Below are 23,267 nucleotides of genomic sequence, written 5' to 3'. Positions count from 1 at the left end.
AAGTATTCTAGTTTTGGTTCTCTATATTCCTCTACAATGTTCGTACTAAAGCTTATGAAAAATTCACACAAAGTAAAATGAAACAATCTTTTTCATAACAATGTTTTTATTTCATAAAAGTGTAAATTCCATTAATCTGGCTTCTTTTAATGTCATTGGTTTCGTTTCATGTTACATTTATCACATAAAAGTCTGCAGGTACAACACTGTACTAACTTTAATGCAACTTAGGGTTTATGATAGAGAGAGCAGCACCCACTAAGTGTAATGAACCAGTCATTAGCACCGATATACCAGATTCATCTTTAATACTACACAATGCATCCGATACACATTCTAACACGTCAATTTTAGTATCGTCCGAATTTTGATAATTTTTCCATATATTCGCATTATTATTACATTTTGCTATTAAATCTTTTTGCTCCACTGAGGAATAATTGTCTTGGTTCTTGTTGACGTCAGCGTGAGCAGTTGGAATGACGAAAAATATTTTTTTGTACTTGATACTTCTCAAAGGCCTTAAAAGAATTTCCACATCTCTATCGCCAGTTGCACTGAAAACTAATACTTTATCACGACCCCTGTGAAAGAGAATACAGAAATTAGATCAAGTTTTAATCGATTTACGCTACTTGTAAAAAATATACATTTTACGTTAAATTATGCGCAGTTTTGCTTTAATTTTCTTACACACCTATCTAGGTCTCGCATCACCATAGCCTCAATGTAATAACCGTGTATGTTGTGATGTTAAAAAATATCTTGAGCTCCTAGTATATAAAGTATGATCTTAATATACATAAATATATTCCATGTCAGTATGTTCACTCATATTCGAAATAGTTTAACTGATTTCAAAAGAATTTTCAGTGTGTTGTATGCGTTATTTCAGCTTAAAAAACAGTATATTTTTTGGACACAGTATGTGATATGCAATGTTGTTGAGATAGTTTGTGGCAGGATACTGTCTGCTTGAGCCCACTCGTATAATAAGTAAATAATCTCTACCCACCTATTATTCTCCTCGAACCATTTGGCACAAATCTCCATCGACTCCTTAGTGTGTGCCCCGTCCAGGTAAAAATGCACATTCTCTGTCTTTATCACCTGGAATCTTCCAGGCCACCGGCATTCCTTCAACCCTTGCACCGTCTCAGGTGGCAATGTGGTTACTATGTTACATTCATTATCTCTATTGGCCTTCTCTATAATACCATTACTAACTTCATTGCCATTTGTCATTGTGTTGTCATTAGATCGTTTTATATGCCTCATCCACGCGTGGGCTAACTGTATGGCAAGAGATGCATTGGTCCTGTACGCTTCTAGGTCTATCGGCAATACTTTAATGCCATTAGAAAATTTATACGCGTTGAAATCTGGTGCTACAGTTAAGGGACACTGTAAAAAGAAAAACGCTATAATTAAAAAAGAAATAAATTTTGTTGTCTTAAATTTATTTCTTACTTACTTTGCTAGTAAATAGTAATACGCGTATCCTTTAAAGCCGCGTTTCCCAATCTGTAGTCCGCGGACCCCTGGGGGTCCGCGTGTATATGTACGGGGGTCCGCGGTATCATCTCTGAACCATATATAAATCGCTCATTAAATGACAAAAGGCCGCTTTACTGCTTTTTTTAACCACATACCTATGTGAAAAGGCATTCTCTACTCTTGTTTATACAAAAAACAAATACAGAAACAGATTACAACTAGAATCTGATTTGAGATTACAGCAACATCAACCCGAATATCCCCGATATAGTTGCAAAAAAGCAACACCAACCTTCACCTATTTTTCATTTTTTATAATAAACAGTTATAATTACCTTCTGTATTTGTTTTTTTTTTGTATCTGTAATAACTAAAATAAATACCTAATCCGTTTTTTTTGCTTTATATTTTATCAAGGGGGTCTGTGTAAACTGTGCATGATTTCCTAAGGGTCCGTGGACTGAAAAAGGCTGGGAAACGCTACTCTAAAGTAAAAAAATACACGGTCTTAATTTCTAATTTAACTTCATTGATACTACTAAGCCATTTAAGTAGTTAATATTTAGGTCACGTCGCCGACGGATTCTTTATTAGTTAATAGACTAAGGCATACAATTTATATAGAACACGACTACAATGTAATAGCATAGATGAACCAATCAAGCATACTCCATAGCAGTCCTAACAAATAATAATGTAAAAATTATCGTAATAAGTTACCGGAATTTCAGCAGCAACTGTTCGCAACACCTTCATAGCGTCGGGCGGCTGCTGCACGGTGTAGGCGGCGCAGCGCGGCTTCATGATGCCGGCCTTCGCCGCCGCGATCTCCGGCAGAGTGGTGCCCAGGATAGACGTATGGTCCAGCCCCAACGACGTGATGCCCACTATTGGGACTTTCCTAAAACATCATTCCTATTCTGTTATTAATATAATAATTAATATAATTCTTCGAGTCCACAAGACTATAGAAACAATTATGTAACCTACGATTTAAAAATAGTGCAGATAGATTAATTTGTTTTACATGGTCATTTCGAAGACTAGTAATTTCAATTTCATAAGTTCATGTAGGAACACTCTATTGATTTCTTAGGCAAGAGTACTGAGTAAAAAAAACATTAATAGCTTTAAGATGACATAATATAAAGCTTGTGCAAAACCATGGGTGCTGGGCAATAAGTAATCCAGTAGCAATAAACTTTCGTAGAAATATTTTACGTACCTACCTGACAACATTAGTGTAATCAACTGAACCGCCGATGCCGACCTCAACAATCGCTACATCAACTTTTTCCTTCAGAAAGACATTATATGCCAGAACTGTGAGAAAAGCGAAGTATTTGGGCATGTCTCCATTATAAGCCTGTAACAATATTACAATTCAGTAAAATAAATATTCATAATAATTATGGTTATTTATTTACTTAATTATTATGGATTATGGTTGAAGTGACACTCTATACTCCATATGTAATTATAATTATATAGCTAAAATTCCGAAACATAACATTTTTCCATTTTTTAAAGATATTTGCTCTTTAAGTCGCAATAAGTAGTAAGAGATCTATGTAAATTGGTATGAATGACATATTTAATTACGTATTTTTAAAAGATTTTAGAGATGTTTCCTGAACGGCCACTTATTAATAAAAAAGAGGGATCTATATCACATTCGACATCATTAGATACATTGTATTTTTAGATACAAATTCAAGATTCTATAAAACCTTGGTTCATTTGTAGAAGCCGAACAATATTAATAATTATTAATTAATATTTGAAACTCACTTGTGTGCTATATAAGGAATCATACACTCGGTGGAAGTGCTCAGCGAACTGCCGCTCGCTGAGCATAGTACCGCTAAGCTGGATGCGCTCGCGCACCGCCACCAGATGCGGCGACGAGTAGAACCCCGTGCGGAACCCGTGCCGCCGGAGGATCGACTCGCACATCGCACTTGTTGAGCCCTGTAGCATAAGCAGTTTAAAACATTTTTAAATAAGACAATTTATAGTAGTAAAAATATGGTACGTAACATGTGATGTGACCTTGGACAAAATATTGCACAGTCATTTTTAACTTTTAGTTATGATAGAAGTAATATAAACAAGAGCTAAAATAGGAATTCTTGGCTCGCTTGTTTTGAGCAAAATATATATCCAATTATTTATCAGTTTTTTAACAATATCCTTATAGAAGTGTAAATTCTACCAACTAGCTATTCATTGTAGATTCAATTTTGTCCTTCTAATACTAATCAGAAATTCATGTTTCACAATTTAAAGAAACAGCAGTTGAATAGAATGTAAAGCTCACCTTTCCCTTAGTGCCAGCTACATGTATTACAGACAGCTGGTCAAGCATGGACATACTGACCCCTGTCCTTGAGAGGTAGTTCTCCATGTCCTCTATATTTGTGCACACCTGAAGTAATAAATAATTATTCCGTAATTAATATTTTACAGCCATTTTTTATAATGCTATAAAGTGTGTTCATTGAAAAGATATGAGAATGTAAGGTTTAAGAATATAAGCATCTAAATACAAATAATATAAATAACTTAAATTGAAATTTCTGTTCTATCATTAAGAAATGGGTACCATTATGTAAGCTCTTATGTAAGCTCATTATGTAAAACCTATGTAAGCTCTTAACTATAGATTTATAAACAGGAAAACATAAAATAATCTCTTGACTCCTGTTAAGTCATATTTATACACACAAATATTAACTACTACACTGTTAACTTTACAAGATTTAAAAAAAAATCTAAGGTCAGTTATCTTATAACTTAACTGCACCTTTCCAGTCTTTATGTCCCTGCGAACTTGCTCTAGTGCTGCCTTGTTCGACTGCAACAAGTTTAACTTGTGTACTGCATCCTGGAAATAATATATGCAATACTATTTAATATGAACCAACTTTTCTACAAAAAATAAAATTCAAACAAGCCATACACATTAATTGTAATTTTTTTTTTTCGGAAATCTCAGTATCATATGTGTTGTTTATTCTTAATGTCTACAAAAGCTTGCATAAATAAAACTGGAAGTACAATTATAATTAGCCTCTGATCAATTAAATATAAAATATACTTAACAAAACTACTAAAATTGCATAACTAATAACTACTATTATACAAGTTATAACAAAACATTAAGTTAAAAAATAGAAAGTACAATACTACAGGTACAACTAATGCTAGGTTATTGCAGTCCTGATTGTACATTTAATTTAACTAAAACTTTTATTCACTGATCCCCAAAAAAACAGTGGTTTCAATCACAAACACTTACCTCATACGAACTACACGAAGACATTCTTAAGACTAAATTATTCACTACAGGAAGAACTAATCTACGTCGAAAGCCGATGACAGACATCGGCGCACTAAGTTTTTATAGACGGATGGAATCAAACAACTATCAACATGATATTACGTCGCAAAATACATGACCCACTGTGAGATGAGCACCTAAATTAATTCGCTTATTCTCTATATATCACAGCGCATCAATATACGATATATCGGCAGCTATCAGACGATAGTACTGACATTTAACCTTCGGTTGTATCGTCACCGAACTGAATAAAACCAGGAAAAACTGCATGTTTTTACGAAGCTGTTAAAGATCATAACATTCAACATAACCTCAATTCAATTGTCATGCAGCAAACATGCTTTGATTGACAATTTGACAATGACAAATAAAATACAGTCAGCTGTTAAATATTTATTGTTTTTTAAGTAAATGGCAAATGTAAAATCTTCAAGGCCAAGGTTAATAAAATAAATATGAAAGTAAATAGGTATCATACGTAGCTTTTTTAGAACTTTTCGTTTATATGACTTCAATACACACATTACTTTATATACTCACGTAAAAGTACTGCGCGGAAATAGTGTAATCCATAGAAGAGAAAATCAAGTAGAAATAGTAAGTACGGGCTAATGTATCAGGTGTAAACCCATGGAACAGAAAAAACAAGCTTTTCTTTTCTATGTGTAAACCTATTATATAATACCTACTCTATGTCCTGAATTAAATCCTTCATTGTAAATAATCCGTAAATACCTATTATGTTACTTTATGAACAATTATTTTGTGACAATTAATTATATCGCGTCAGACTCAATTGTATCTGATTGTAATTTATCAAGAAAATTTAATTTATAAAAGTACTAAGACATATTTTAATTTATTATAATGACGGAAACCGACGCAACTAAACGACCCTTAGAGATGCCAGAAGATTTTCTTCCGTACTTAGAAAAGTACAGGATTTATAAATTATTTAAAGTAAGTTTTCTTTCAGTGTTCAACGGCATTAAGTTTTAAATGTTTTTCACATCCACCGCAAATGCCTGCCCCAATAAATAAATAATTAAATACATAATAGGTTTTCCGGAGAACTTTGTGGGAATGAGTGCAATGCAAAATTTAAAAGGGTAAAACACGCGTTTGTAACTTCAAATAAGTACATATTATTGCTTATGAATTAAAATAGAAGAAAAGGAAATTCCTTTAAATAATTTGAATTATTATGGAGTTATGTTTATAAGTACTTAATGTAAATTTTACTTGTTGATAAAATTTTAATAATATTTTAGGACATGCTCCAGGATTTAATAATCAATCTTCCGAAAGACCATTTGAAACACATGAAGGTATATTTAGGTCGATATCTTCACTGCTCTAAGGACCCCGACAGAGTTATGATGTTGATATCGCCGGAATTAAAATTTGGTAAAGTATTCGATCCCGCAAAGAAATTATCATATTATATCGTTTGATCAACCAACCTATTGTTTTAAACTTTAAAAAAAACTTTGCCTCTGAAACTCACGAACTTCTGTAAATAATCTTCATAACACGGTAGGTGTGTACGGGTTGACAAGTAAAATGTTCAGGGGGTTCAAATCTCGGCAACGCATCCTTATAATTATTTTTATTCTTGAGTCTGCGTGTTTGGATAGATATTTTGTGTTACAAGCTTGAATCCCAGGGAATCTTAGTATGAGATAAATGTAGTGTTATAAATGTATCATATTGTTTTAGACGTTATGAGGTTGGTGAAAGATCTGATTAAAGATATCGGCGCTTTCGTCATAACTCGGCGGTACGTGATGGACCGTTACGAGCGGGTGAGTTTCGTCAGCAAATTGATATTGCTTTGCGCTACGTGCTATCTCGTTTATAACGATTGCAGTGAGTCATAGATTGCTAGATCAATTGATATTTGTTAACAGTGAGATGAGCTAAATCATCAGGTTAACCGCTTCATATTTTTCTAGAAAGTTAAAATATATCCCGATTTTAATAGTAGCATGGATCTTAAGGTAGGAACCTTACGTATATTTTGAAGCCGTTGTATAGTTAAAGTCGTCTATTAACTAATAGAATATCCTTTATATACTAATAGTATTGCTAGTCCAAAGTCATGCCATAAAATGAATTAATAAAATCTAGCTACAACGTCGGATCACATTAAAATACTTAGTAATATTTTTTCATTACCGAAGCACGACGACTACGTGCCTGGTTGCATCTCTCCAGCTCTGATGTCGGAGGTCACTAAAATATTGACTTTGAAAGAACCCGTCCCGCAAGCAGGGTGGCTTATGTTTGGTAATATGTTTACAGTTTTATATACATATTAATTCCGTAAATCGTGAACCACGTTGAAGTTATGCTGATATACTTAATGATTCGTTATGGTTTATACCTACATAATTTCGTCATAGATACGTGATATAATATATAGGGTAAAATTTGCCCTTCATATTACATGCGTACTTATTCTAAGTGTAAATACATATAATCAACGACCCTTTTATTTCAATTAAACATAACGACGAGATAGGTAAATAAAATGAGTCGATTACTTAATTATCATTTATTATAATACTTGACACAATATTACACACATGACGATACACGTAATGTTCCTTTATTGATTCAACTGCAAAGTACTTAATATAATATCTACCATTGAAAAAGTAATTAAGTATTGTATTTATTATGTAGGTATACATTCGATTTTATACGTGTCCCAACTGATACTTTAATTATAAATGTTATTACCTAAAGTAGGTATTAAAAAGAATTAAAAAATATATAAGTATACTTATCATCACTCTATTTTGTATAATGTCGTCGTAAAAATAAACATCGGGCAGACCACCCCTGTACCGTTCGAGAGGCCCGTTGCTTGTTGCAAGACGGCGTGCTGCCGACGGTGACGCTCGTCCTCATGCCACCTCCACCAACGGCGCCACCAACTTTGGATCCTCGGACGCCAGCACGCTCTTTTTACGACCAGGACTTCGAGGGCCTCAAGTTTGCTTATAAGTCTACGCTTAAGGTATCGAAATTATTGTAAGGAGAAATTTAAAAAAGTTGCATACACATGGTATTTCAACTTTTAGTATTAAGTACCTATATTAAATTCACAGTGACTCAATGTGCTAAGGTAAATTTTAATAGCTTTAATATTGCGCCAGGCGCAGATTGCAAATCTAATGCTGAAATACATTGATGAACTCAATATCTTTACGACATTCTCTTAACTTTGGCTTTTAGGCATTCTTAAGGGGCAATAGACCAGTAATATTTGTTTGGAAAGTCGGTTGCAAAGAGTATTGTAACCTATATAGACCTGTGGTCAGCATAGATATCTCACCGCCTTGTATTTGAAGGAAGTCATTAAATGGTTGAAACGGCTGACAATTATGTCAGCCATTTAATGGCTGTCATTATGCATTTTACGCGAAATAATGCCAACATGCACAGTTAAGTGGTGCAAAAACACGAAATCGAAGAAAAATTGCGGAGAAATATCATTCATTCGTAAATGATCAAAAAGCTCCATTTTTTTAATATCTTTCAAACACTAAAATAGATGACAGTGACAGTTTCCATTGTCAAAACTGGTTACATTTTCTTTAAGAGTGATTAATCTTTACTGATCTATGATGGTCAGTTGAATAAACGAATATCTTCTGACATCTATATATTTTTATCATTATCATGTATAGGAAGTGTATATTGATCCCGATGAGTTGGGCGACCCCGACAAGATAGCCACGAAGTGCTTCAACGCGATCCACGCGTGTGCGTCGGGCGCGCAGGGCCCCGCGCAGGCCGCGCACGCGGACGGCGCGCCCGGCGTGTACCGCGTGCTGCTGCTCGGCGCCAAGGGCTCCGGCCGCCGCACGCAAGCCAACACACTCGCTAAACACTTTGGATTGGTTTGCTGTATATCGCAAATATTTAACTTAAATTCATCTTTAAACGCGTATTTTCAATGGTCGTATAAGAAGTCAGATATTTTAGAATCTAGTGATCCAGCTTTCCCCATTTTGTAAGATTAGCCAGTAGAAAATAAGTTTCAATTGTAACCTACGTTCTTTCAAAATATGCGATGTAATAATATAATTTCAGATATTTGAGATGCAAGAAAAAAAAGAAAAGATTTTAAAATACTTAGATATGTACAAAGATATGGATCCTCAGTTTAATTCTAGAAATTGCCATGAAATTACTGGACCGATTTTCACGGTAAATTCCCGCAAAGAAAAAAACTTTGCAGGGAATATAATATTTTGCTACTAGAATATTATGATGCAAGCCTTTTTTTTGCAACATGCAGTACATTTCGACGAACTGTGTAACGAAGCGAAGGAAAGAGATGATGACGTTGCTGACAAGCTGAAGAAATACGGATTGAGTGTTCAGCTCAAGGCTGAGATAGTCAGAAGGAGGCTAGCAAAAAAGGTATACAGTAATCGACCCTGTCCATTCGGCAAGATATCATATTTGTGATTGATGAATAGTTGCCGAGAATTTGTATGATTATATAAATTAACATAAGACAACAATCAAATCCAATTGGTCAACGACCTGTATTTTAATCTTAGGGGCCGTTCAAGTATTACGTAACGCAATTTTTGAAGATTTTTGACCCCCCCTCCCCCCCTTGTAACGCACCGTAACGTTTTTCTATACCCCCCCCCCCCTAACGTTACGTAACACTCAAGTGTCAATTTTTACCCTAAACTCGCTAAAAAGTTATGTTATAGTTTTTATCCTTAGAATACTTTTACTTACATATTTACTTTATAATACTAAGAAATAAAACAAGAGATTTTTAATGCGAATAAGAGTAAAAACTAATAAAACATCAACTCATGGGCAGGCAAAAATATACTTGTCCTTTTTAACTACACCTAGTCGCTGTCGGATCAAACAGATACTCGATGCGAATTAAGTATGAAATGTCAAATGTGTGAAAATTCGGAATTGTTCAGTCGTGCATCTATTCCGAATCTATACGAATGTCATTTAGGTGGACGCCGCGCCGGCTCACGAAACCTTTAATGATAAATCAGACTACTATTTCGATAAATCTAACGTTGATAGTTCTAAGCCTGTATAAAGTATGAAGGAAAGATTACAATTCATTATTACTAGTGAGTGCGCGTGCAAACCTTACCGCCCTTACGTATTGATGCAAGGCATGAACGAACTAGCTTCTTAGTCCAAGAATAAGTACCTAGTCCACACCAAATTGTACTAACTAATGAGACTTTATGGGCTCATTCAAGGGATTTCCCGTAAAACGTAAATGAAAAGGGTTGCCAATTTAGGAGTTTTAATTCCCTATTTTTTTATTAAAAAAATGTTACGTAACGTGTATTACGGAAGACCCCCTCCCGCCCCTGTAACGCATCGTAACGTTTCACAAGACCCCCCCTCCCCCCCAAATTGCGTTACGTAATACTTGAACGACCCCTTAGAGTAATATTTAAGTACCTACTTAATATTTACCTACCAACCCTGACATTTAAACACGCTCTTGTAGACATTACAAAGCTTTATTATAAATAAGTTGATAAATTATAGAAGTTAAATGCTTTAAATTTCCCTACAGGATTGCATTGATAATGGCTGGGTTCTCACTGGATATCCCGTATGTGGTATTGATTTTGAACGTCTAGACACCATGCCCACTCCGCCAAATCGGTAATTAATTTTACTAACAACTAGATTAATTCAATAGGTACTCAAAAAACTTACGAAGTAAGATTATAATGTTATTGCAAAATATATTTCGAATGAAAGACACAAATCTATCAAAGTAGGTACTGGTAAGCTCTGGATACCAACTTTCACTTTCAATGCTTTCTGCTCTCGTTTTGATTTACGAGTAGTCTACGGCGACTTTCATTGTGAAAGTTAACTGCATATTCGTAGTTGTCTTATTAGTTAGGTACCTAGACTTGTTCAGGTTCAATTTACTTGTGGCCTGAAGGCAGCTAAATAGCTTTAATGCTTTTACTTATAGGATATTTTATTGGAGAGAGATAATACAACACCTACCTGGCATTTCTTAATAAAACACGAGACAGACGTACTCGTATAATTAATTATTATAAATTCAATCGGTAACGATCATTCTATCAATCCTTAAATATTTCGTCTACTAGGAACCTTGCTAAGGTAAGATTAATAGGACTGTACAAATCGATTAACTTTTCTTTCCTTCTGTTTAACTCAGAATTATATTCCTGAATGTCGACTGGAAAACGTGTAAAGAGCGTGTCGTTGGTCGCGGCATGGACTGGTGTACCGGTCGCGAGGCACCTATTGGTTCTGGGCCTCGCGTTCTACCTCACCCTGCCAATCACGAACGCCTTGATGCTGAGGTAAGCTAATAATGTGGTCGTTAGGTGCAGCCAATCTCCTGTAATTCCGGCACCAGAATAGAGCTACAGTATCCTCTGCCAGTCGTAAGAGGCGACTAAAAGGGGCCTTCTACTTACCTGTTTTTAGCTTATCGTTCTTTCTAAAAACTTCCTATTTCTTCTACAAAAAAAATCGTAACATATAAAAATACCAAAAGCACATTAGGCAAATAATGAGAGAATATATAACGATATGGTACTTTTGATGAAGCCCATATCTTTTTTCATGTGCGCATACGGTTTAAGGACCTTTTATTCCCCTTCGCGTAATATAAGAACACCAGTAAGACCAACGTTATTCCACATGAATGCGAGACTGTGATACGATGCTTTTCATTCACGTCATGTGTAATTATTGACTCGGATGACTGTTGCAACGCGATGCGATACTGCGCATGCATGTGCACTAAGAAAGCTAAGAATGCTTCTCATGTACCAAACTACATGAGAAGGATAACAGGTTCATACGTAATTTATAATTTTAATAAACTAGTCATTTAGTCCAATTTGCTCATAAATAGAGTTAGAGGAAGCAAGGTTCTAAAAACCTACTTGAAGTAGGACAACGTTAGGCTGTTATCAGATAAATACGTTAGATATGCAAAAAGTTAGTTATTTAACCTACTGACATAATACTTTCGGTTACGGGCATCGTTTACAGTTATTTACTTCGAACACTTAATATGCCTAACACGTACGTGCCAATGCGACAGGAACGAAGTTAATATATTCAAGTTCATTGACGCTATTATTTATTCAGTATACTATAACTAGACGACGACACGAAAAATCCTATTTGGTTTTGAGTTTCCTTAGCTTCAGTTATGAAGTAGGCTTTTACGAAAAATTAAGGCATTAATTTTCAATTTTTCACATTATTTTCACCAGCCAGCGGACCTGGGTTATATGGCTCCTATTAGTCGGATTAGTCTACTATACAAATACTTATTCTTATATTTATTATTTCACAATTTTAGTTGGACTACTTTTTCTCGGAAGCCTTAGCCGAACTTCGCGCTGCAGCCGGCATTACAGCCGTAGAAATTGACGCACGAATACCCATAGGTAATTATTTTAAGTTCTGCTCTCAAAATTACATGTACTACTATTATATACTACGGAAGTAGTAACACAATAATAGAGGGACCGTAAGGAATTCTAAATCATGTGAAGATATATCTGTATAGACCGCGCCAAACTTCTAGTCCGCTCTGAATATAGAAATGAGTCGAATAGCAAATTGTAGATATTAGCGGGACGAAGACAGTGCGGGACCAATCCAGGCTGCCCGCTCTCGCCCGCGGGTACATAGCTGCGTTATATGCCCTTACGTTGCTATGTAATATATGCTTGTAGTTTTGCGCAACAACTTCAGAGCGGAGTAGCAGTTTGGCGCGGACTATACCTATTTACGCTACGGTTTTGATCCAGACTGGACCCTTCTTACTACCAGAAGTACGGCCGGTGGTCGGTCAGGGATTTTTTTTGTGATCTAATTATCTTAATATCGTAGTTCAATTATGTATCAACAAGTCTGAATCCGTTCAGAATGGTGTTGCTAACCATTTCTTTATGTTCAATGAACCATTTAATTATTTTTCATTTTATAGATAAAGTTCAAATAAAAGTACAAGCTGCTGTGATGGCCTCGCCGACTTTTAATATTGAATATTGTTCTCAACTCCGTAATGTCCGCGGAGACTGAACTCCTATTTAATTTTTTAGATTTTAGTTACTTTTTAATTTTATTCACGCATGAGAAAAATAAAAATGCAATTTTCTTCATAGAAAAATCTTTTATTTGTGTACTCCTCCGTACTTAAATTGAAAATTATTACGTAATTATAATAATTATGTAGTAATTTAATAGATTACTACATAATTATCTAAATAATTAACTAATTATAGCTAACAATTCAGCAGTCTCAAAAACAATTACATACAATAAAGAACACTTGAGGTAGTCTCCGAGTGGGCCGAGACTAACAATTAATCGAGGTCTCGAGATTGACTCGAAGAAGGCTGAACAACTAGCGATCACCCATCTCGCATTCCACACTATTGTTTCCATTCAAAAAATAAACAAATGCATCATTTTATACACACATACACGTTTACAGATCATTTACGCGCGTGCGCGACGACAGCTTGTGAATGACTTGTCTTGTGACAGGGCCAGCCGTGTCAATGCCGCCACACACCCCATATACTCACGACACCAATAAATTATACACTACACGAGCTAAACACTTGTCGTGCTTTTTACAGGTTACAAACAATGTGAGTAACATGACATTGTGTGTAACCTGTAGTGATCATTTGTGGACCACAATTGGCTACAATCACACATTTTTAAAGTCTATTGGCTTATAACTCGTCCTTGAAGTCTTCGTCGTCGCCTCCCGCGCCGGGCGGGGGCACGCCACCCTGGCCTTGGTATAGTTTGGCAATGATGGGCTGTACGACGTCTTCTAATGTCTTCTTCTGCTTCTTATAGTCTTCAGAGTCTGCATCTTGGTTATCTTCTAACCACTTAATAGCGGCATCGATGGCTTCCTCCATCTTTGACTTTTCATCATCACTGACCTGTAGACAAGGAAATAATAAAATTAGAATAAAAGAAACAGTTATTTTGCTATGTATTTCCAAAGTATATCATGACAATAATATTGGTAGGGAATTGCAAATACCAACCTTAGCACCAAGCTTTTCCTTATCCTGGAGCTGGTTCTTGATTGAGTATGCGTAGCTCTCAAGTTCATTTCTGGATTCTACTCTCTCCTTTAGTTTCTTGTCATCATCAGCAAACTTCTCTGCATCCTTGATCATTCTTTCAATGTCTTCTGGGGTGAGCCTGTTCTGGTCATTTGTGATAACAATCTTTTCCCTGTTGCCAGTTCCCTTGTCCTCGGCAGATACTTGAAGGATACCATTGGCGTCAATTTCGAATGTGACTTCAATTTGTGGGATTCCTCTGGGCGCAGGTGGAATGCCAGTAAGGTCGAACTTTCCGAGCAAGTGGTTGTCCTTGGTCATGGGACGTTCACCCTCGTAAACCTGGATGGTGACAGTGTGTTGGTTGTCACTGGCAGTGGAGAAGATTTGGCTCTTCTTGGTAGGGATAACAGTGTTACGAGGAATCAGCTTGGTCATTACTCCACCAACAGTCTCAATACCCATGGTAAGAGGGTTGACGTCGAGAAGAACGATAGCGTCAGTGTCTTGTTCGCCGCTCAATACTCCAGCCTGTACAGCTGCACCATAAGCAACGGCCTCATCAGGGTTGATGCCTCGAGATGGCTCCTTACCATTGAAGAATTCCTTGACCAATTGCTGCACCTTGGGGATACGGGTAGAACCACCAACCAGTACGATTTCATCAACATCCTTCTTGTTCATGTCAGCGTCTTCCAATACCTTCTGTACAGGCTTAAGGGTAGATCTGAACAGATCCATGTTCAACTCTTCAAACTTAGCCCTGGTAAGAGTTTCGGAGAAATCTTCACCCTCGAAGAAGGATTCAATTTCGATCTTAACTTGGTGGCTGGAAGACAGAGCTCTCTTAGCCTTCTCGACTTCACGACGCAGTTTCTGCACGGCACGGTTGTCTTTCCTGATGTCCTTGCCCTTCTTCTTCTTGTACAGTTTGATGAAGTGTTCCATGACCCTCTGGTCGAAGTCCTCACCACCCAAGTGAGTGTCACCATTGGTTGCTACTACTTCAAAGACGCCATTGTCGATGGTAAGAAGCGACACATCAAAAGTACCACCGCCCAAGTCAAATACGAGCACATTCTTTTCGCCTTCTTTTTTGTCGAGACCATAAGCAATGGCAGCGGCGGTAGGCTCGTTGATGATTCTCATAACGTTAAGACCGGCGATAACACCAGCATCTTTAGTGGCTTGACGTTGAGCGTCGTTGAAGTAGGCGGGTACAGTGACGACAGCGTGGGTGACTTTCTTTCCGAGGTAGGCTTCAGCAGTTTCCTTCATCTTGGTAAGTACCATGGCCGAAATTTCTTCAGGGGCGAAGATCTTGTCACCCTGTGCAGTCATGACAGACACATGAGGTTTGCTGTTCTTTTCAACAACCTTGAATGGGAAGAATTTGACGTCATGTTGGACAGTAGAGTCAGTCCATTCACGACCAATGAGACGTTTGGCGTCAAAGACTGTATTTTCAGGGTTGGTAGTAAGCTGGTTCTTGGCGGCGTCACCGATGAGACGCTCGCCCTCAGCAGTGAAGGCTACATATGATGGGGTGATACGGTTACCCTGGTCGTTAGCAATGATTTCCACTCGTCCATTCTTGTAGACACCCACACTGTAGACAAAAATAAAGCATTCATGAATATGAACTTTTAAAATAATATACATACTCTACGTCTACATTATTAGAAGTCGTAAATATGGTATTAAATGTTATTCTTTTAATTCAAATTCAAATCTCATTTATTCAAAATTGATTCATATAGAACTTTTTGAAAGTCAACAAACAACCACACCACCTTAGAATACTGAATAAAATCAAAAACGTCATTTTAACTTGATGGAATGTCTATTATTTTCAGTTTGGAACATAATAGGCAAAACAACTATTTTGAGTTAAATATATCTACCGAGAATGATATGCCCCAAGTGTAAAATTTAAAATGAAGACTTGTAAAATAACTGGTTATAATATATAAAATACCTTAATTTTGTGTTTATATAATTTTTTGTAAAGCTTAATAAATAGGTGTTGTGTTGTTGTTGCTCATTAATATTTTTATATCAGATTTTACACTACTTTTAAGTCATGTCAGTAAGTTAGTTTCAATGCATCTAGGTCTTTATACATGATCCTATTTTTTTTTATATAATTACATTATGTATTTAAGTAGGAATGTGCTTTGTATTTAGAATTCAGCTTTGAGATACTAGTTCGACTTTCACGAAAAATACTGTGTGTGAAAATTAATATTGATAATGAAAATTTTCACTCACCATGAGTAGGTGGTACCCAAATCGATACCGATGACGGTGCCGATGTCTTTGTCTTTCTCCTTCTTGTCGTCGGCCAGCACGGCCGCGACCACGCACATTAGCGCCAGCAAGCTCCACCGCATTTTGGACAACTCAGGACGCACTTTAAACTGAAATAATAAACGTATAAATTAAATTGCTGTAAGAAAGCTGGCAAATACGGTTCCCGGCAGTAAGTGATAAGTGATAACCGTACGGTCAGGCAAATTGGCGAATTTTATTTTAATGAAAAAAGATTATGAATTAAATGTGTTTGAAAATGTATAAATATAGTATATATCAATAAACCTAACGTTTAACGTTAATTATACGTGAGTAGTTGCTCAAATTCAAAGTGAAAAATCTTCACATTTCATATAATTCCTGTTGAAATAAAGTTGAAATTTACAGAGTTAGCAAACCACCGCATAATTTACTCGTTTAATTGCTATCCATCATATCCAGAACATCTTGTTGGTTCAACGAAACTTACACCAAGGACACGTAATCTCAGAATCGTGACACGTCATTGAATACGCCGGCGTCAGTTGTGAAAGTCACATCAAAATGAACGAAAATACGTCGGTCTATGAAATGGAAAGTTTAGGCAGTAACGGGATAGCTAAACGGAATGCTAACGGAACACCGACCGAACAGATGTGGGGCGCCGCGCCGGCCCACAAAGCATCAGCGTCGAGAAGTTTCGCTGACGTACCCAACCCAAAACCAATCTAGCACCCATTTACAACTGATATGCCAAATATCCATGAAAATTATAATAGTTGTACTATATCTCTAAAATAGCTACGATCAGTAGGAAAATTAGAATCGTTATAAATAAAGTTGAAAGGTTATGGACCTTTTCGTCATGCTAAGATGAATTTATTGAAATATTAATAAATAAATACAATTACTATGCTTACCGAATATTCCGCTTTAGTAAAAATTATAGACGAATTTGTGTAAAATAATTCACAGCCACGTTTAACACTTCTAATGGGACACTTGATTAGCTAGATAAATGAACACTATGATCTTGCGCTTTCTGTTTCTTGAGAAGAACTGAAGTTTGACGCGGGGCCGACACTATTATTTAGCGCTAGTGTTGATCGTGGGCTAATTTGATTGGCTCGCGGAACGGTGACGTTTTCTATACTCTCACACTATTGGGCCAGGTGTACATATTTGGCGTATTCTTATTGGCCCACGTTTATAAGTGGCAGAACTATGGCACGAAATGTAACGAAGATTTGGCGTGAATTTCAAAATATTGCAACAGCAACTGACGCAATATTTTAGGAGAAATTACTAGAACTGATGTTTCTAGAAACTGTTATTTGAAGGAAATACTAACTATGAAATTCTCCATACAATTAATTACCACTTTCTTGCCGGTGGTAAATAAAAAGCTCTAAGTAAAAATTCCCTTTACAAAATTTATAATAAAATTTTACTGTTCATAGCAGCTGTCAATTGTAAAATTCAAATTTAGATCTCTAGTAGGCAGAATTTGGATAGATTCTATATTAATAACGAGCGTTACTTTGATGTCAAAAGGATAAAGGATCTTAGGATAATATAACTATTACTATATAAGTAATTTTAATGTCTTAAACACAGTTTATTTACTTCAAATACAGGTCACACCACCAAATACTACTAAATACAGGTACCACGGACCACAAATACAGGTCTATGTGTACTAGTGATATTATTAAGGGACGTAGGTTAATTAAAAACATAGTTTATATAAAATTGTTTATTAACATTATCCATTACAAAATTATCCCAACAACCATGAAAGATTTCTTTATATTTTAAGATTTTTTATGGGTCTATGTAATAGGAATGGTAATAAAACACGCGATCCACCTGTTATTAATATAAGTGCTCTTTGAAGGCCGCCATCGCCGCCATCTGTTCCTTCTGATACAACAGAAATCGTGACTGAGGTTAATGCCCATAATAAAGTAGAAATATGTGTAGCGTTGGTGCTGCCGGATGTCAATTACAAAGATCTCTTAACACTTTTTTAAATTACTAATAACTTTATAGGAACAATTTATTATAAGTCTTATAAATCTTATTTCATAATTTACAACAGAGTCTGTACTTAAAAATCTCAACAAAAATTGAGCAAATTAACATAAAACAAAGTATCATAATACAATTTCATAAAATTAAGATTATATTAATATAATATGGAATCCAACCCATAGTCACCATTGATATTACACAAAAATAAATTTATTTTTATCAAAGATTACTGTTTTTTTATTATGCTTAAAATTAATGGCGCAAAATACGTAATGATACAATCAGCACCTGAAACAAATAAAGAATTTTATTAGGAAATACAAAAATAATTTAAATATTTTGAACACAGTTTACATCTGTCTATCAACAATAATCGTAATGATTCATTGCCTTATTTCACATAACTATTGATTAAATGAGTCAACATTTTCATTTAAAGTTAATGTAAGTAGTGTGAAGTTCTTAAAAATGCCAAAGTGCAAACAACTAGTATATTTTTAAATAATAATGTATCATGATGCCATGCAATCGCAAATAACCTAAATGAATAAATTACAAGAACACGACAACTTTCTACATTATAGCTTTGATAAAAATAACTAATACAATGTTACTTAATACCTATAATATAGTCCGCGCCAAACTGCTAGTCTGCTTTGAAGTTGTTGCGAGCAAGTGTAGTCATACACTTTGCTATGGCGACGCGATTTATTTCTATATTCAGAGCGGACTAGCAGTTTTATGCGGAATATACCTACGTAATGTAATAATAGCTATGTTTTTTATTTGATAACATTTGAGAAGGAACATCTTCCCCATGGTAGTTAGTTGGAAAATTCCATTTCAATTCGAGTATTTGAAAATGCCTTTTACCTCCGCGCAGATGACATCTCACAGTCAATATAAAATCTTAGTCAATATACAATATACATATATGAACATATTTTAAATAACATAATCAATATTGAACTAACCAGCTCTCCTCATGCACGTCAGGGTTTCCATGAGGATCGTCTCCACTTCCTTGCTATCACCAGACTTTGATATCATTGCATACTCGCCAGAAACCTGTTAAAATAAACCAATATTTATATAACTATTAGAACTAATAACTATAAATAATAACAAATAACAAAAGTATTCAATAATATGTATATATAGGTCAATTTGAATTACGAATGAAATGATATTCTAAACATGATAAGTATACAGTACCTGATAAATAAACAATGGATGGTTTGGGAATTGGTCCTTGGTTTGCCTTACTATGTCAAGGTAAGGCAGGCCCGGCTTCACCATCAGGAAATCCGCGCCCTCTGCCACGTCTCTAGCCTGAATATAAGAGTGCAAAAACTCCAGTATGTTATAAAATCACGGCTTTTAAAGACAATTTAAATTAAATCATATCATTATTATTATTATCAAATTAATTGTAATTGGATATCTTTAACAGAAAACCAATAAAAAATCCAAAATCTAGCCCCAAATAGTGAAGATAGAAGTAGACACGAAGCAGACGATATAAACGTCGTAAGGGTAAACACGACTTTCTAAAGGACCAACTGGATTCAGCAGCTACAACCACTTTGCTTTCTATGCTACATTTAAACTACCTTGCCGCCCTAACTGCCATAACTGCCTTAGAAGAAGGCCAATCGGACAAAACGGGGGTGTTGCAGTTTTGGAGGTGTTTAGTTTGATTCAGATTATCCTCCCTTTTTCTTAGATATAAAGGGTGCCATTGAATGACTCGTTCTGGGCACCTTGGCACCTCAAGCTGGTGTTGTAGTGTGATCCTGGTCTTGCCATACTACAAAGCAAGTTACTAACCGCAGCCCTGGCCGCGAGCCCCGCGCTGCCGGGCGGTAGCTGGTAGCACTTGCGGTCTCCGGCCATAGGGGAACTCTTCATGGTGTCCCGGAACGGCCCGTACATTGACGACGCGAACTTGCACGAATATGATAGTACTGACACCTGAAATATTAATGTTATATTTTGGAGTGCCTTTGTACATTTTTTATGTCAGGCTCTGTGTATGCGTTGGAATGTTAGTTAGTAGTCGTTTTTAAATATTTCAGGGTTCGAAATGGGTAATTTATTCGGTTATTTATTTATGTTGTAACGTGACTGAATAAGTTGTCATGCAATGTTGATAACATTATAAATATTCACCTGATTCTGAAGGCCATTCAATATGAGTGCATCTTTTATTCCCTTTATCCTGTTGTCCATCATGTCTGAAGGAGCAACTATGTGTGCACCTGAAAATATTATGTGTTAAGATTATCACATATTACATTTTTAATAACATATTATGTCTATATTAATACTACCTAATAAATATTACTATATAATACAGTAACAAACCAAATACCGAATTCTTACATTATAGTAGCAATATTTGCTGCTATGATGTCATAAGGCACATACAATACAACACAATAAAACATAATCCTCAAAAGTATTTTGGACACATCTGTTAGTTGTTCTTAGTGTCTTTAATGGTCAACACAATTTGTTGTTGCCTACACATAGAGGTGATAACTCAACACTATGTCTGATCTCATAGAATAATCCCATTAAAATTCACCATAATTATGTTACACAGTTTTTTCTGTTAGACATATTGTCTTCATTATAACTAATATTGGCATATGCCAAATGCCAAAGGCCAAAGGCCAAATGCAACATTAAACTTGCATCCAATCTACTTAAAACATTGATAAATTAGTTATTTTTGTTCATCGGCACTAAGCATCAAGAAGGCTACTACTGTTTATTACATATATTTAAAAATATAAAAAATGATACATAAAGCTAATGCATAATTACCAGCTTTAGCATATGCAAGGGCAACTTCAGCAATCCTCTTCACAGATGGTTCATGGTCTATAACTCCCTTATCTGTCAATACCCCACAGTGTCCATGGGAAGTGTAAGGACACAAGCAGACATCACATGCCAGGAGGAGCTCTGGAAATGCTTCTCGGAGCCTCGGCAATGCTTTAATTACAGGGTTCTCTGATGCATCAGCACTTGTGCCAGTGGGGTCCTGGAAATTGTACATACTAATATGGTTAAAAGAAAGGAATAAATATTGATGAAAATGAAAATATGAAATGAATAACCATGAAAAGAATAAATATTGATTTTTTTAATATTATTAGATCAATTTACATACAAGTATATATTAGAACAAGATTTTCATGTTATTCATACACAACTGTAAGCAATGTGGGTCATGCCTAATTTCTCATGTTTCAAAATGTGTTTTTCTTCATTTCTTTCTATGTTTTACTTTCTTCCATCATCATCATGGAAAATTAAATACATGTAAATACATTTTTGTTATTATAAGCAAAGCCATTTTTATAACCAATCTTCATACCTTTGGCAATGTTTCGACAATTCCAAAAATAAGAATGGACTTCAATCCTTGCTTGACCAATTCTTCAAGAGCAGGTATTAGTTTGTTGATGCCATATCTGAACACATTGGGCATGCTAGATACTGCCTGCATAGCATCCTCATTTTCACTGAAAAAAAAAGAAAACTATGCTACATCTGGCATGACTACTACTACCACACATCACATCAACAACCCATTATGTCCCACTGCTGGTCATGGGTCTCCTCTCATAATGAGAAGGATTAGGCCATAGTCCACCGTGCTGACCAAGTGCATATTGGTAGACTTCAGATACCTTAGAAATTTTTATTTTTCATATATCTCTCAGGTATGCAGGTTTCCTCACAATGTTTTCCTTCATCTTTTAGGAAGTGATAATTAATTTCTAATACGCACATAATTTTAAAAAATTAGAGGTGCGTGCCTGGGATTTGAACCTCGGACCCCTCGGTCGAGAGGCTGAGTTTCTTTACTACTGGGCTATTATTGCTATTACTACTACTACAACAATAATAAAATAAACATAAAGGTCTTATTACTTATCAATTTTAGATTTTTGATTAGTGAGCAAGTCTAATGCATAGTAAAGACAAAATTGACTCCTTATAAAGAAGGAGTCAACCTGATTACAATTGGTGCATCTGAGACGTAAGTCAAAATGTATTACACAACTTTTAAACAGAAACACAGTAGTTCATTCTGCTTTTGTGTCTTCAAAAGAGATTTTAAGTGGTATCTCTACTTAATATCACCAAAGTAGCAATATCAGTTTGAAGGACAAATAGGCTGACAAACAACTTAATCCAAAAGGATAATTATAGGTCTACTTCTGTTTTATTAAAAAAATGTAGCTGATAACCATAACAAGAAACACTTAAAATGTTAATTGAGTTTTTCAAAACAACTTTATCACAATTACATGCTAGTGATAAGTAAATACTCTTTAAATCACTACCGTGAATAAACGGTCAGCAAGCCGAAAAAACCTACCACTTACTTATAATGTTGTTAGTAGGTTAGTTACTTAAGTTATTCTGTAATTGTAATTAAGATCATTTCATGAACCAAATTATAATAATGTTAATTGGCAGCATGAAACATTCAAGTTTTTATCTATCACATATAATATTTTTACAAGGTTATAAAACCAGTAAAGATCACCAAACAAGTAACTTGGGTAACTCACGACGTGGTCATACACTTACAGAAGGAACACTGGGTACATGATATTATGCGGTTGGATGCTTGTGTTGGGTTCCTGTAGTTTCCGTAGCGTAGCATTGAAATATCCGCCTTGTAAGATATGTTCCGGGCACAGAAATAGGTTGCTCATTTTGACTTGGACACGTATTATTTAATGTAGAACAACAATAAACACTTAAGATCTTATTATGCGTGAATATACAAAGTCTTATAGACCAAGTTGCGTAATAATTAACTTATTTAATACATAAAAATTAGAATAACAGTACAGTAACTTCTGAAATGCTCAAATACTCAAGAAATCTTGAAACTCTGAAACCACAAGCTACAATTTATTGAATGACACTAGAAAATTAAAATTGAC

General features: G+C 35.4%; 4 protein-coding genes across 7 annotated transcripts; 1 reads left to right on the top strand and 3 right to left on the bottom strand.

The window, feature by feature from the left end:
- Positions 1 to 88: 88 nt before the first annotated feature.
- Positions 89 to 5,187, bottom strand: LOC140747019 (folylpolyglutamate synthase, mitochondrial). Of its 2 annotated transcripts, none has more exons than XM_073079246.1 (8): positions 4,799 to 5,187; positions 4,304 to 4,384; positions 3,818 to 3,925; positions 3,289 to 3,468; positions 2,727 to 2,863; positions 2,218 to 2,398; positions 1,016 to 1,404; positions 89 to 584 (listed from the first exon to the last, which is right to left on the bottom strand). In XM_073079246.1, the coding sequence occupies exons 1-8, from the start codon at positions 4,883 to 4,885 to the stop codon at positions 218 to 220; spliced, it is 1,530 nt and encodes a 509-aa protein (XP_072935347.1). In that variant the 5' UTR covers positions 4,886 to 5,187; the 3' UTR covers positions 89 to 217. The 2 variants fall into 2 exon arrangements, with proteins under 2 accessions (XP_072935347.1, XP_072935348.1); XM_073079247.1 differs by having other exon boundaries at positions 5,059 to 5,171.
- Positions 5,188 to 5,624: 437 nt separating this feature from the next.
- On the top strand, positions 5,625 to 13,033 carry LOC140747017 (adenylate kinase 8). Of its 2 annotated transcripts, none has more exons than XM_073079242.1 (11): positions 5,625 to 5,803; positions 6,115 to 6,250; positions 6,563 to 6,648; positions 7,027 to 7,132; positions 7,684 to 7,868; positions 8,542 to 8,761; positions 9,156 to 9,280; positions 10,437 to 10,528; positions 11,064 to 11,211; positions 12,228 to 12,315; positions 12,861 to 13,033. In XM_073079242.1, the coding sequence occupies exons 1-11, from the start codon at positions 5,711 to 5,713 to the stop codon at positions 12,953 to 12,955; spliced, it is 1,374 nt and encodes a 457-aa protein (XP_072935343.1). In that variant the 5' UTR covers positions 5,625 to 5,710; the 3' UTR covers positions 12,956 to 13,033. The 2 variants fall into 2 exon arrangements, with proteins under 2 accessions (XP_072935343.1, XP_072935344.1); XM_073079243.1 differs by lacking the exon at positions 5,625 to 5,803 and adding an exon at positions 5,819 to 5,952.
- Positions 13,027 to 17,338, bottom strand: Hsc70-3 (heat shock protein 70 cognate 3). The gene is made up of 4 exons (XM_073079241.1): positions 17,178 to 17,338; positions 16,237 to 16,385; positions 13,945 to 15,574; positions 13,027 to 13,836 (listed from the first exon to the last, which is right to left on the bottom strand). Exons 2-4 carry the CDS (start codon positions 16,356 to 16,358, stop codon positions 13,618 to 13,620), a joined length of 1,971 nt encoding a protein of 656 aa, XP_072935342.1. The 5' UTR covers positions 16,359 to 16,385; positions 17,178 to 17,338; the 3' UTR covers positions 13,027 to 13,617.
- Positions 17,339 to 17,998: 660 nt separating this feature from the next.
- Positions 17,999 to 23,246, bottom strand: LOC140747018 (delta-aminolevulinic acid dehydratase). Of its 2 annotated transcripts, none has more exons than XM_073079244.1 (8): positions 22,906 to 23,246; positions 21,680 to 21,827; positions 21,124 to 21,343; positions 20,464 to 20,552; positions 20,122 to 20,265; positions 19,507 to 19,623; positions 19,266 to 19,359; positions 17,999 to 18,579 (listed from the first exon to the last, which is right to left on the bottom strand). In XM_073079244.1, the coding sequence occupies exons 1-8, from the start codon at positions 23,031 to 23,033 to the stop codon at positions 18,518 to 18,520; spliced, it is 1,002 nt and encodes a 333-aa protein (XP_072935345.1). In that variant the 5' UTR covers positions 23,034 to 23,246; the 3' UTR covers positions 17,999 to 18,517. The 2 variants fall into 2 exon arrangements, with proteins under 2 accessions (XP_072935345.1, XP_072935346.1); XM_073079245.1 differs by having other exon boundaries at positions 22,887 to 23,021.
- Positions 23,247 to 23,267: the final 21 nt, after the last annotated feature.

The sequence above is a fragment of the Epargyreus clarus genome, unplaced genomic scaffold (assembly GCF_041222505.1).
Source record: "Epargyreus clarus isolate Ecla_fem2 unplaced genomic scaffold, WU_Ecla_fem_2.2 ptg000014l, whole genome shotgun sequence".
Lineage (NCBI taxonomy): Eukaryota > Metazoa > Arthropoda > Insecta > Lepidoptera > Hesperiidae > Epargyreus > Epargyreus clarus.
This window is presented reverse-complemented; position numbering and strand designations above follow the sequence as displayed.

Excerpts from the sequence above, each read along its gene's own strand:
- Hsc70-3 (XM_073079241.1), bottom strand. The coding sequence starts at position 16,358 with ATGCGGTGGAGCTTGCTGGCGCTAATGTGCGTGGTCGCGGCCGTGCTG. Across the intron at positions 15,575-16,236 it reads TTGGGTACCACCTACTCATG|TGTGGGTGTCTACAAGAATG; the intron begins GTGAGTGAAAAT and ends TTTTGTCTACAG. Across the intron at positions 13,837-13,944 it reads AGGAAAAGCTTGGTGCTAAG|GTCAGTGATGATGAAAAGTC; the intron begins GTTGGTATTTGC and ends CCTTGTCTACAG.
- LOC140747017 (XM_073079242.1), top strand. The coding sequence starts at position 5,711 with ATGACGGAAACCGACGCAACTAAACGACCCTTAGAGATGCCAGAAGAT. Across the intron at positions 8,762-9,155 it reads ACACTTTGGATTGGTTTGCT|TACATTTCGACGAACTGTGT; the intron begins GTATATCGCAAA and ends TGCAACATGCAG. Across the intron at positions 12,316-12,860 it reads TGACGCACGAATACCCATAG|ATAAAGTTCAAATAAAAGTA; the intron begins GTAATTATTTTA and ends TTCATTTTATAG.
- LOC140747018 (XM_073079244.1), bottom strand. The coding sequence starts at position 23,033 with ATGAGCAACCTATTTCTGTGCCCGGAACATATCTTACAAGGCGGATAT. Across the intron at positions 19,624-20,121 it reads GGCTCGCGGCCAGGGCTGCG|GCTAGAGACGTGGCAGAGGG; the intron begins GTTAGTAACTTG and ends TCTTATATTCAG. Across the intron at positions 19,360-19,506 it reads ATCCATTGTTTATTTATCAG|GTTTCTGGCGAGTATGCAAT; the intron begins GTACTGTATACT and ends TTATTTTAACAG.
- LOC140747019 (XM_073079246.1), bottom strand. The coding sequence starts at position 4,885 with ATGTCTGTCATCGGCTTTCGACGTAGATTAGTTCTTCCTGTAGTGAAT. Across the intron at positions 4,385-4,798 it reads CTTCGTGTAGTTCGTATGAG|GATGCAGTACACAAGTTAAA; the intron begins GTAAGTGTTTGT and ends TATTATTTCCAG. Across the intron at positions 2,864-3,288 it reads ATTCCTTATATAGCACACAA|GCTTATAATGGAGACATGCC; the intron begins GTGAGTTTCAAA and ends ATATTGTTACAG.